This window comes from Carcharhinus amblyrhynchos, chromosome 12 (assembly GCF_965287045.1).
Source record: "Carcharhinus amblyrhynchos chromosome 12, sCarAmb.v2.hapA, whole genome shotgun sequence".
In the NCBI taxonomy this organism is placed as follows: Eukaryota; Metazoa; Chordata; class Chondrichthyes; order Carcharhiniformes; family Carcharhinidae; genus Carcharhinus; species Carcharhinus amblyrhynchos.
In genome coordinates, this window is record NC_137335.1 from 18,602,438 (window position 1) to 18,614,942 (window position 12,505).

Genomic DNA, 12,505 nt, shown 5'->3' on the forward strand with positions numbered 1-12,505 from the left:
AACAATTTACTGGGAATGTTTGATGGAAGTAGCTTGTTACAGTGTTCACATTTACTCCTACCATATTTTAATGAAATCAAAGAGTTTAACAACCTTGTGCACAATAAGAAGGAACTATTTGATAGCAAACTGAGTCCTGATATTTCCTGGTCAGTCTTAGTTATAAATATTTACCAGTGTTGTATAGAAACATTTCAATCTCCTGAGAAGGAATTATTTCCAAAACACTGCAAAGTTTTCTGTCTTTCCTTAAAACTGGAATCTGCTTTTTAAAAAGAAACCTACACTTTAAAATATATAATTTACATATTGAGTAGCCAAAGTAAGTACTCAGGGATGTAATATTTTCCTCTCTGCCTCCGAGTGCACACTGAGTATTTGGTAACTGGCATCTATTCAACCAAATCATAGAAGATTACGGTACAGAAGGAAGCCATTCAGTGTGATGTTGGGGGCAGGTCCTCTGAAAGAGCAATTCACCTTGTGCCACTCCCCTGCCTTTTCCCTGTAGCCCTGCAATTTATTTTGAGATAATGATTCAATTCATTTTTGAAAACCTCACTTGACCTCCGCTTCTACCACATTCAGGCAGTATATTCCAGATTCTAACCACTCGTTGTGAGAAAAAAATTCTCCTTATGTCACCATTGTGCCTTTCACCAATTGCATTAAATCTTGCTCCTTCCACCAATGGGAAGAGTTTTTCCCCACCTACTCTATCCAGATCCCTCATGATTTTGAATCCTTCATCAAATATCCCCTCAATCTTCTCTTCTACAAGGAGAACAGTCCCAGCCACTCCAATCTTCCTACATGACTGAAGTTCCTCATTCCTGAAACCATTCTGATGAATCTTTTCTGCACACTGTCTAATGCCTTCCCATCCTTCTGAGTGCCTTGAACCATTCACAATGCTTTCAGTTGCAATTGAGTTAAGTTGCTTTTGTATTCCATGCCTCTATTAGGATGGCACGGTGACACTGCTGCTGCCTCACAGCATCAGGGGCCAGGGTTCGATTCCCAGCCTTGAGCCATTGTGTATGGAGTTTGTATGTTCTCCCTGTGTCTGCGTGGGTTTCCTCCGGATGCTCCAGTTTCCTCCCACAGTCCAAAAGACAAGCTGGTTAGGTGCATTGGCCGTGCTAAATTTGCCTCTTAGTATCGGGGGGGGGGGCTAAATACATGGGGCTATGGGGTTAGGACCTGGGTGGGATCGTACTCAGTGCAGACTTGATGGGCCAAATGGCCTCCTTCTCCACTGTAGAAATCTTTGTCTATTGATAAAACCCAGGATGCTGCATACTTTATTAATGGCGCTCTCAACTTGCCATTGTTGACTCTTGCATATTATTACCCAAATCTCTGCTCCTAAATCTCCTTCACAATTGTAGCCTTCGTTTTATATCATCTCTTTTTAGAGGAAGTGATAAAGATGATTGATAAGGGCAGAGCGGTGGATGTCTCTTGAGGTTAATGTGCAGGTTCAGTCAGCAGTTAGGAAAGCAAATGCAATGTTAGCATTCATGTCGAGAGGGCTACAGTACAAGAGCAGGGATGTACTTTGGGATTTATAAGGCTCTGGTCAGACCCCATTTGGAGTATTGTGAGCAGTTTTGGGTCCCATATCTAAGGAAGAATGTGTTGGCCTTGGAAAGGGTTGAGAGGTTCATAAGAATGATCCTTGGAGTGAAGAGCTTGTCGTATGAGGAACAGTTGAGGACTCTGGGTCTGTACTCATTGGAGTTTAGAAGGCTGAGGGGGATCTTACTGAAACTTACTGCGAGGCCTGGATAGAGTGGACGTGAAGAAGATGTTTCCATTGGCAGGAAAATCTAGAGTGAGAAGTCTGACAACACCAGGTTTAAGTCCAACCAGTTTATTTGATAGTAATCCCACAAGCTTTCGGAAACAGTGTTCCTTCGTCAGGTATGTGCAAGGTTCTGATCAGAGAAAGGCATATAAAGACACACACAGTTTACAGAATACTGATTAGAATGCAAGTCTTTGCAGCTAACCTGCTATTCAAGTCTTAAAGAGGCAGACAATGTGAGTGGAGTTAGCATTAGCATAGGTTGAAGAGATGTGTAGTCTCCAGACAGGACAGTAAGTGAGATTTTACAAGCCCAGGCAAGTCATGGGGGGTTACAAATAGTGCGACATGAACCCAAGATCCCGGTTGAGGCTAACTCCACATCCCTTTTTCTACCTATTTCAGTCCCAATGTGGATTACACCCGCTCTCTATTAATCCTCCCTGCTCAAAGTGCTCTGCAGCTGTTATGTTACATCTTTGACCCTGATACCAGAGCGGCAACATGCCATTCCCTGGATTCATGTCTGTAGCCACAGAAATGTCTGTCTGTTCCCTATAAAACCTCCTATCACTACTGTCTTCTTCATGCTGCCCTGTACAGTTGAGCCAGCTGTGGTGGCATGGACTTTGGTTCATGTTGCACTCTCCACGTTAAACATCACTTTCATAAGTATTCAGAATTCAGTACTGATTGGAAACGAAGATGAACTCAGCGAACTCCAACGCTACCTGTCTTGTCCTCCTTGACTGCCTGACAGTCCCTAATTCCCCCTCCACCTACAGGGCCCTATGCTATGTGTGACACATCTGTAAAAGTGCTTTCCACAAAGCTCTCTCCAGCACAGATACTCTAAATATAATGGTACCCAATATTCCATACTGAAAGCTCTCCCAGATGCCCTATCTTTATGTGGAGGCCCACCGTCCAGAAATACTGACATTCCTTGAGATTCATTCTACAGAGGAAGACAATGCAATCATTGCAGGAAATGTATTTTAAATCAGTAAAAGTGAACAGATGGTAATGTGTTATGTCAGAAACAAGAGTGGAAAGCATAGAATTTGTGAGAATGATGCATACATAGAATCTCTACAGTACAGAAGGAGGCCATTCGACCCATCGAGTCTGCATCAACTCTGACATAGCATCTTATCCAGGCCCACTCCCGCAAACTCATATATTTACCTCGTTAATCCCTCTAACCTTGGACACCAAGGGGCACATCCAATCTGGCTAACCTGGACATCTTCGGACTGTGGGAGGAAACCAGAGCACCTGGAGGAAACCCACGCATAGGGGAGAACATATAGACTCCACCAGGACAGTCACTCAAGGCCAGAATTGAACCCAGGTTTCTGACATTGTAAGGCAGCAGGGGTAACCACTGTGCCGCCGTGCCACCCATCTTCAGACAAACTCAAATCTTTGACCCTACCAAATTCCTGCAATATTCTTGGCTCGGTGGACCCATTTAAATAAACTACGATTTGTGAAACTTTGATGTCATGGAAAGCGGGGGTGTAATTCTAAAGATTATAACTGCTTGCATATTGGCTTTTTTGTAAAGAAAGGATTCAATCCATAAACATTCAAATTAAACGTCAATACTCCACATTGGAAAATAGGTGAGTTTTATTTATTATATCTAATTTTCCCCTTAACATTTTTTTAGATGACTAGTTTTATGGCTATTTTAGCCCTGAGCTTTTTACTTTATTTTCTTTGTAAGAGCAAGGGCACACAGACAAGTTTGCCCATAAGCATTTATTGAAGCCTGTACCAGAGGATTAATGTTGCATGTAAAATTGATTGCATGTAAAATCTACAAAACAATTATTTAAACTGGATTGTGAGTAGTGAAATTCACATATGCGTAACATAAACTTTAGACATGCATTGGACAAGCATGGGGAAATTGGTGTTAGTCTGCAACACATTTATTTAAACTAGATCAATACATGTTTTGGACAAGAACCTTAACTACAGGAAAGCATTGCACCATTCTTGTAAACAATTAGTGCACTGTCCAGCTTGTTTGCTGTTGGCTCCACAGATATCTTTCAACCAATCTTTAAACAATTCATCGTCCTTTCTCAAAACAAGGAACTGGCCTAACACTACATATGCCTAAAAAAGAGAAAAGAAAATTGTAAATTTGTTTTAGTAAACACATTATGGTTTAATTTACTGAGAGCTTAGTGTCTGTGTATGAAAGGTACAGACAAATACTAATGCTCATCACACTGACACAGCAAGTTGCAGTAGTAACCACGAAGATCACTGTTTTATGCACATAAAGCACAGAAACAAGATATTCAGCCTAACAAGTATATGGTGGTGTTTGCACTCGCACACCACCTTCAACCAATCTTCATATAATCTCATTAACATATTTTTTTTCTTCCTTATGTACTTATCTAGCTTACCCTTAAATGTATGTATGCTATTCACTTTACCATTCCTTGTGGTCGCAAGTTCCATTTTAACTACTGTGGGTAAAGAAGTTTCCCCTGAATCCCCCACGCAATCTGATGGTGACTATTTTATAAGTGTTATCCCCCATTCTGCTCTTGCCTGCAAGTAAAATCATTTTCCCTGTTTACCCAATCAAACTCTTTCATAAGTTTGAAAAATTTCTTTCAAGTAACCCATCAGTCTTTGCTTATCACAAGAATCGTAAGAACTAGGAGGAAGAATCAGCAATTCAACCCCTCAAGCCTGAGCTGCCATTTAATACAATCATGGCTGATGTCACCTCGGCCTCAACTCCACTTTCCTGCTTTCAAACCCTTACTAATTAAAAATCTGTCCACCTCATCCTTAGATTTCCTCACATCCCAACATCCACCATGCTCTGGAGTAGTGAATTCCGCAGACACACGACCCTTTGAGAGCACTAATTTCTCCTCATTTCTGTTTTAAATCTGCTACCCATTATCCTAAAACTATAACGTCTTGTTTTGGATTGCCCTACAAGAGGAAACTTTTTCTCCATATTTACTTTGTTAATCCACTTTATCATCTTGTACACCTCAATTAGATCTCCTCTCATTCTTCTAAACTCCAGGGAGCATAGGCCTAAACTACCCAATCTCTCTTCATAAATCATGTCTGGTATCAATCTAATGAACCTCTTCTGAACTGCCTCTAATGTAACTACATCCCTCCTCAAGTAAGGGGACCAAAACTGTATACAATATTCCAAGTGTGGTCTCACTAATGCTTTGTACAGTACACTACTTTTATATTCTCTTCCGTTAGCAATAAATGGCAAGATTCTATTTGCCTTTCTTATTACCTGTGTACTTGCATACTAGTTTTCTGCAATTCCTGTACAAGAACACCCAGATACCTCTGCACCATAGCATAACAAAGCTTCTCTCCATTTAGATAATAATTTGCCTTTGTATTTTTCCAAAATTGATAAACTAACACTTCCATCTGTCAAATTTTGCCCCATTCACTTAACCTATCCTTATCCATTTGTAAATTTCTAATTTCATTATCGCAATTTAACATCTCATCTATTCTAGTGTCATCTGCAAATTTGGCAATAGTACTTATTATCCCTGCATCCAATTCATTAATTTAGATTATAAATAGTTGGGGCTTGAGGACTGAACCCTGTGGTACCCCACGAGTTACATCTTGCCAATCCGAGAAAAGCCTATTTATCCCCACTCTCTGCTTACTGTTTGTTAGCCAATCCTCTATCCAAGCTAATAAATAATCCCAATCCCATTTGAACTAACCTTCTGTATTAACCTTTTGTGTGGCACCTTATCAAATGCCTTCTGGAAGTCCAGGTATACAGGATCATTATTATCCATCTTGCTTCTTACATTTTCAAAGAACTCAAGCAAATTAGTCAAACACAATTTACCCTTTCTAAACCATGCTGACTCTGATGGATTGTATTTTGACTTTCTAAATGTCTTATTATTACTTCCTTTATAATGGATTCAAACAGTTTCCCAACAACAATTAACCAAATTGACCTATAGTTTCTTACATTTTGTCTCTTTCCCTTTTTGAATAAGGGTATTATATTATCATTTTTCCACTCCACTAGAACTATTATTACATCCAGGGAATTTTGAAATATTATAACCAATGAATCTACTATCTCCAACACCATTTCCTTGAAGACCTGGAGAACTGCCTGTCTTCAAGCCCAATAGTTTGCTCAGTACTTTTTCCTTAGTGATGATGATAGTTCTAAGTTCCTCCCTTTCTACAATCTTTACATTTACTGTTACAATTGAGAAAATACTCACATCCTCCGCCATGAAAACTGAGGCAAAATACTGATTTAGTGTCTCAGCCATTTCTGCATTCCGCACTATTAATTCCCTAGCCTCATTTTCTGGAGAAAAGAGCCCCCAGCTGTTCAAACTTTTTTAAGTGTAGCTTCTCAGTTTTGGTGACATTCTAGTAAATTGTTTTTTGTACTTTCACCAGTTTCTCTATGTCCTTCATATAATGTGGAGTCCAGAACTATTCACAGTACTCAAAGTGTACTCTAACCAAAATTTTACACAAGTCTAACATACCTTCTCTGCTTTTCAATTCTATCCTTATAAAAATGAATCCCTTTAGTTTCTTTACTTAATTTTATATCTTATTAACCTATATTACATTCGTGTATCTGTACTCCTGATCCCTCTGCTCCTTAACAAAGGCAAAATACCATAGAACTGAAACTACTCAGTCCCTTTCAAACGCTGAAAGCGGAGGGGAAGATCTAATTCATGGTAGTATCATGCAGATGGTGACAAATAGCAGAGAATGATTTGTTGAAGGTGGAGACAAGGGGGAACATATTGTGGTTCTGGAAGGGTGGAAAGAGGGGAGGGCAAAAGTGCAGGAAATGTGACTGACATGCTAAATGGTCCAACCAACCAGAGTGGAGGGAATTCCCAACTAGGGAAAAATGGGGACATTTCTGAGGCTTTGGAGTTGAAGGTGGTATAGTCAGGACAGATGCAAGAAGACAAAGAAACTGGAAGTATGGAATAGAGTTCTTACAAGACGTACAGGAATCATTGTACAGAACTGATAGAAAGGTCAGGAAAGTAAAAAGTGGGAGATGGACCTGGGAGAGAGGATAGAAATTTCAAGCAAAGTTGATTAGATTTTCTAGTTTGGGGTGAGATTAGAAAGTGGTATAGGTACCAGAAAAAGGAGGGAACAAGGGGACCTCAGTTAAGACTACAGCACTATATGACTGTAACACTGCATTCTGCACTCTCTCGCTTCCTTCTCTATGAACAGTATGTTTTGTCTGTATACCATGCAAGAAACATTACTTTTCACTGTATGTTAATACATGTGACAATAATAAATCAAATCAAAAGCAAAGAAGGATCTGGGCATCCCACAAAACAAAGGCATAGTCAGGGTCCATAAGAATTCCTATCGCAACTTTTTTTATTTGGAAGTAGTGCAAGGAGTTCACAGGGAGCTTTTCAATGTAAGAACATGTTCAGCTAGATGGAGGAAGTGGTGATGGATGAGGGTTGGGAGGTCCTCCCTTCAGGAAAGCTGTCCTGGATAGAGAATGGGGATTTAACAGGTCTGGAGTATACAGTGAAATAAAGATGTATAGGGCAGAAACCTGGCAACTGTTAAAGCGTGCAGAGCATCAGGAGAGTTGCAGACATAGTTGGAAGAGACTGGCCATTAGATAGGAAGAAATAGGTTTCATGAGTCAAGAACAGGCTGAAATGATCGGTATATCATGACAAACCTATTTGTGGATCACATGCAGGAGATAAAAGCAGGCTTTGTGGGGTTGAGAAACTGAGGTTGGTGGCTGTTGGGGGAATCATTCCCAGAGGAGATAAGGTCAGTCAATGATGATATGGGAAATGATAGCATAGTAGGAGACAACATTTCAGCTTTTATAAGGTAGAGCTCTGTTCATCAAACAACAATAGGGCCAACCTTGTCAGCATGTTTAATGACAACATTAGGATTGGAAGACAATAGAAGCATAGAAACATAGAAGATAGGAGCAGGAGGAAGCCATTTGGCCCTTCAAGCCTGCTCCGCCATTAATCATGATCATGGCTAATTGTTCAACTCAATAGCCTAAACCTGCTTTCTCCCCATAACCTTTGATCCCATTCGCCCCATGTTCTATATCTAGCTGTCTCTTGAATACATTCAATGTTTTGGCATCAACTACTTCCTGTGGTAATGAATTCCAGAGCTCAACACTCTTTGGGTGCAGAAATGTCTCATTTCAGTCCTCAATAGTCTACCCTGAATCCTCGGACTCTGACCCCTGGTTCTGGACACACCCACCATCGGGAATATCCTTCCTGCATCTACTCTGTCTAGTCCTGTTAGCATTTTATAAGTCTCTTTGAGATCCTTCTCGTTTGTGAACTCCAGTGAAAACCCTCCTAACCTAGTCAGTCAATCTCTCCTCATACATCAGTCCCACCATCCCCAAAATCAACCTGATAAACCTTCGCTGCACTCCCACAAGAGCAAGAAATCCTTCCTCAGAAAAGGAGACCAAAACTGCACACATTATAGGTGTGGCCTCACCAAGGCCCTGTATAATTGTAACAACACGTCCCTGTATAATTGTAACAACACGTCCCTGCTCCTGTATTCAAAACCTCTCGCAATGAAGGCCAACACATCATTTGCCTTCTTTACCGCCCAGTACACCTGCACGCTTACCTTCAGTGATTGATGCACAAGGATACATAGATCCTACTGCACACTCACCTCCCCCAATTTACAGCCTTCTTGTTTTTGCTTCCAAAGTGAATAACCTCACATTTATCCAAATTAAACTGCATCTGCCATTGATTTGCCCACTCATCCAACGTGTCCAGATCATGCTGAAGGATCTCTGCATCCTCATCAGAGTTCACCCTCCCACCTAACTTGGTATCATCTACAAACTTTGAGATGTTCCATCTTGTTTTGTCTTTCAAATCAGTTATATTGTGAACAGATGGGGTCCCAGCACCACACCCTGAGGAGGTGGAGTGTTGTAAGTTCCAGAGGTTACAGTAGGTTAGAATAAAGGGAGCAGAAAAACTGAGCTGGCCAATGCTACACCAGTAGTTCTCAATAAAAAGATTGAGAGAGTGGGTGAGTTCCAGGTGGAATGATGAAGATAGGAAAAAGGCTCTGTAATGTGGGTGTAGGCAGGGGGAGCACAGCTGAATAAGTAGGCACAGAGGCAAAGGAAGAGAAGTTCAGCATCATTTGGAACTTGCAGTCCTTGACACTCAAAAGAAATAAAAATAAAACTGTTAATGTGGCAGATGGAGCAGAAGATGAAATCAAACTGCAACAACTTAACAGAGTAAGTCAATGCTGCTGGAGAGATCAAGAGCGGATATGTGAGGACAATGGTTTTGAGCATGGCTCTTGGCTACTGGCAAGAACATTGGTTCAAAGAATTTTTAAGATCATGAAGATAGCTGTCATCATGAGTGGATCTGAAACACTGGTCGCCTTACTACCGGGAGGACATGGAGACTCTGGAGAGAGTGCAGAGGAGGTTTACCAGGGTGTTGCCTGGTATGGAAGGACTGGGGTATGAGAAAAGATTGAAGAAATTGGGGCTCTTTTCCCTTGAAAGACGCCGACTGAGGGGGGATCTAATAGAGGTATATAAGATTATGAAGGGTATAGATAGAGTAAACAGAGGTAAGCTATTTCCTATAATAGAGACACGTAGGACAAGGGGCCATGGACTTAAGGTGAGGGGGGAGAGGTACAACACAGATATTAGAGGGAGGTCTTTCACACAGAGGGTAGTGGGGGTATGGAATGCTCTGCCAAGTAAGGTGGTGGAGGCAAACACACTAGAGTCCTTTAAGAGTAACTTAGACAGGCACATGACTGAGTTGGAGATGGGTGGATATAGGAGATCCTTTTAAATAAGGGTCATTAGCATTGGGGCGTTCCTGGTAATGTAAATGGGTATAGTATGATAATAATGTTTTTTCTCTTTTCATTCACAGGTTTTAAGTCGGTCCACCTCGTGTCCAACGAGGGGCATACACGCGATGGGTTGTACTGGGGCTGCTCTTGGTTGTTCGAGATTAGCCTAGTGCTTCATGTCGTTAGTGTGTGCCTAAACTGGACAAGATACTGAGCAAGACGACAGCTCAGTGACTATCGCTGATTGCTGTGCAGACACATGGATTTGGGCCGGTGTCTGTGGGAGTTTGCGTGGGTTTTCTCCGGGTGCTCCGGTTTCCTCCCACACCCCAAAGATGTGCTGTTAGGCTGATTGGCAGGAATAAATTGTCCCTAAATCAGTTTCCCTCAATCTGGATGGCCATAAAACATTAGACAGGGGTCGTGGGTAGAGAGGTGGACTGGTGGTGTTGAAATGGCGGCGCTGGCTTGTTGGGCCGAAGGGCCTGTTTCCCGGGCTGATTTTGTTCTTTTGTTCTTTTGAATCTTCAAAAACTAAGAGTCAGAAATAGTTGTTGGTGGGGGGTAAGCATATGGAAGTGACTTTTAGTATAGACACCTGATCAAACATAAGAGAAACAGAAAGCAATGAAGGCAAACAAGGTAAAAGAGACAAATGCAAATCTTGTCAGACAGAAGAGCAGAACTTCATGATGACTGGCATTCTGGAAGTGGCAGCGAATTAAACACTAGTAATAAAAACAAAATGCTGTAGATGCTGGAAATCTGAAACGTAAACAGAAAATGCTGGAAATACTCAGCAATCGGTCAACATCTGTGGCAAAAGATAGAGCTAAAACTTTAGGCCGATGGCCTTTCATCAAAACTGAGAATTAGAGATGTAATAAATTATGAGCCAGCACATTTAACTTACAAGGGATAAGTAGCCTCCTTCTATCAAAGAATGTTACCTTATCAAAGCCTTGCTCTTCCAGTTTTCTTCCAAGTGTTGTTCCAATACCAGCCAGGGAGGAAACTGACTTGTTCCCCATAGGTTCAGAAACAAAACTCCTGTGTTTGTGTGACGTTGAAATCATTGTACAGAGCTCTGAACCTGTTGACAACAGTAAGCAATAGTTATACCAAGCTCCTACCAATCCCTGACCTTCTATTTTGTTCCACTTTCCCCACCCTGCTCTCCAACTATATAATCATCACATTTCTACCCCGTTAAAACTCTGAAACGAACTTAAAGTATTAACTGTTTCTTTCTCCATATATGTTGCCAGACCTGCTGAGTCTTTCCCACATTTTTTGCTTTTATTTCAGATTTCCAGCATCCGCAGTGTTTTGCTTTTATTATAAACAGGGGAAGTGAAGTCACAACCTCTTCTATCACATTAAAGCAGGCAAGTTTAAAGGTCTCAGGCATTCAGAGAAGCCAGGGAAAAGGTAAGATGCTGGTGGCTTGGATGGTTGGGGAAAGGTGGGGGGCAGGAAGGTAAGAAAGGAGTGGAGTTGGGGTGTCAGTGGGGTGATTAGGAGGTCAGGAGGTAGACATCAGGGGAGAAATCAGGAAGGTAGTTAGGGAGGGTTGAGATGGTGGTCAGGGTTTGGGAATTGGAAAGGTAGTTGACGAATTGGGAAGGTAGTCCAAGTTGAATTTGGAGGTGAATGCTGTCAGGGAAAGTCTGGAGGTCTGGAAGAGCAGTCGGGCGTGGAGAAGGCAGTTCAGGAGGGCATGGAGGGAGTTGTTTGGGGTATTCCAGTAGGGAGTGGTCTATAGTATAGTTACCCAGGAGTTGGAAGTGATTTTAATCCTTCTAACTTTTCCTGGGTAACTATTCTGCAAAAAGTCAGAACCATCCAAAGACTCCGATTTATATCAGAGTTTCAGATGACTCCTGGTGCAACAATATTCCTGCAAATTTTTTTTGTCCTTCAAATATTTATCCAATTCTCTTTTGCTAGCTCTTACTGAATCTGTTTCTACCACCCTATCAGACAATACATTACAAATCCTAATCATACATTGCGTATATGTAATCTTCATGTCACGTCTCGCTCGTCCTCAGACCCTAAATTTATGCTGTCAGCTTATCACCCCTTTAGCCGTTAGAAATGACTTCACTTAAATAACTTATTCATCATTTTAAACAGTTCCACCAAATCTCTTCTCTCCTCAATGGAGAACAATTCCATTCTCTCCATGTAACTATAATCCCTCATTCCTGGAACCATAATAGTAAAAAAAGAAGGCAATATACTGCCGATGCTGGAAATTAGAAATTAAATGGAAATGCTCAGCATGTCTAACAGCATCTGTGGAGAGAGAAAAATGAATTAATGCTTGCCACGGATGGGGGAGGTGAGATAAACTCAAACCCCAAATTTCCTTCCTTTCTGTCCGTAATCAGTACATTTTATTTTTAAGATAGGTGTGTATGTATGCTTCTAAACACCTTTCAGTGTAGTCAATGTTAAAAGTATCACCAGCAGACTTCCATGGGTTTAAACAAAGAGGATTATTTATTCACACACCTCAAAAGATCTAAATATTACATACTTGCACACCACAGATTCAGGAAAAGTATAGGTAAAGCAGATGGTGCATTTCTACAAGAATCAAACCAAACTAAATAGTTAACAGTTCATCTTTGCAGATCCAGCAATGAAGAATGCTTTTTCCCATTCTTGAATTGTAGTTCAGATAAATTCAGATATCAGGATTACTGCAGGGTTCCTTTGAAGAGAAGACTGTTTAGCAGGTCATGAAATCAGGCACTCATTGCATCA

General features: G+C 41.1%; 1 protein-coding gene across 1 annotated transcript; it reads right to left on the reverse strand.

Annotated features, from left to right (window-relative positions):
• Positions 1-3,793: 3,793 nt before the first annotated feature.
• Positions 3,794-10,809, reverse strand: LOC145350554 (barrier-to-autointegration factor-like). The gene is made up of 2 exons (XM_080199754.1): positions 10,681-10,809; positions 3,794-3,940 (listed from the first exon to the last, which is right to left on the reverse strand). The coding sequence occupies exons 1-2, from the start codon at positions 10,804-10,806 to the stop codon at positions 3,794-3,796; spliced, it is 273 nt and encodes a 90-aa protein (XP_080055880.1). The 5' UTR covers positions 10,807-10,809.
• Positions 10,810-12,505: the final 1,696 nt, after the last annotated feature.

What these genes read in the sequence shown, in the direction of transcription:
- LOC145350554 (XM_080199754.1), bottom strand. Translation starts at nt 10,806, where the DNA reads ATGATTTCAACGTCACACAAACACAGGAGTTTTGTTTCTGAACCTATG. An exon ending in AAGAGCAAGGCTTTGATAAG is followed by an intron (nt 3,941 to 10,680) that starts GTAACATTCTTT and finishes TCTCTTTTTTAG; the next exon opens with GCATATGTAGTGTTAGGCCA.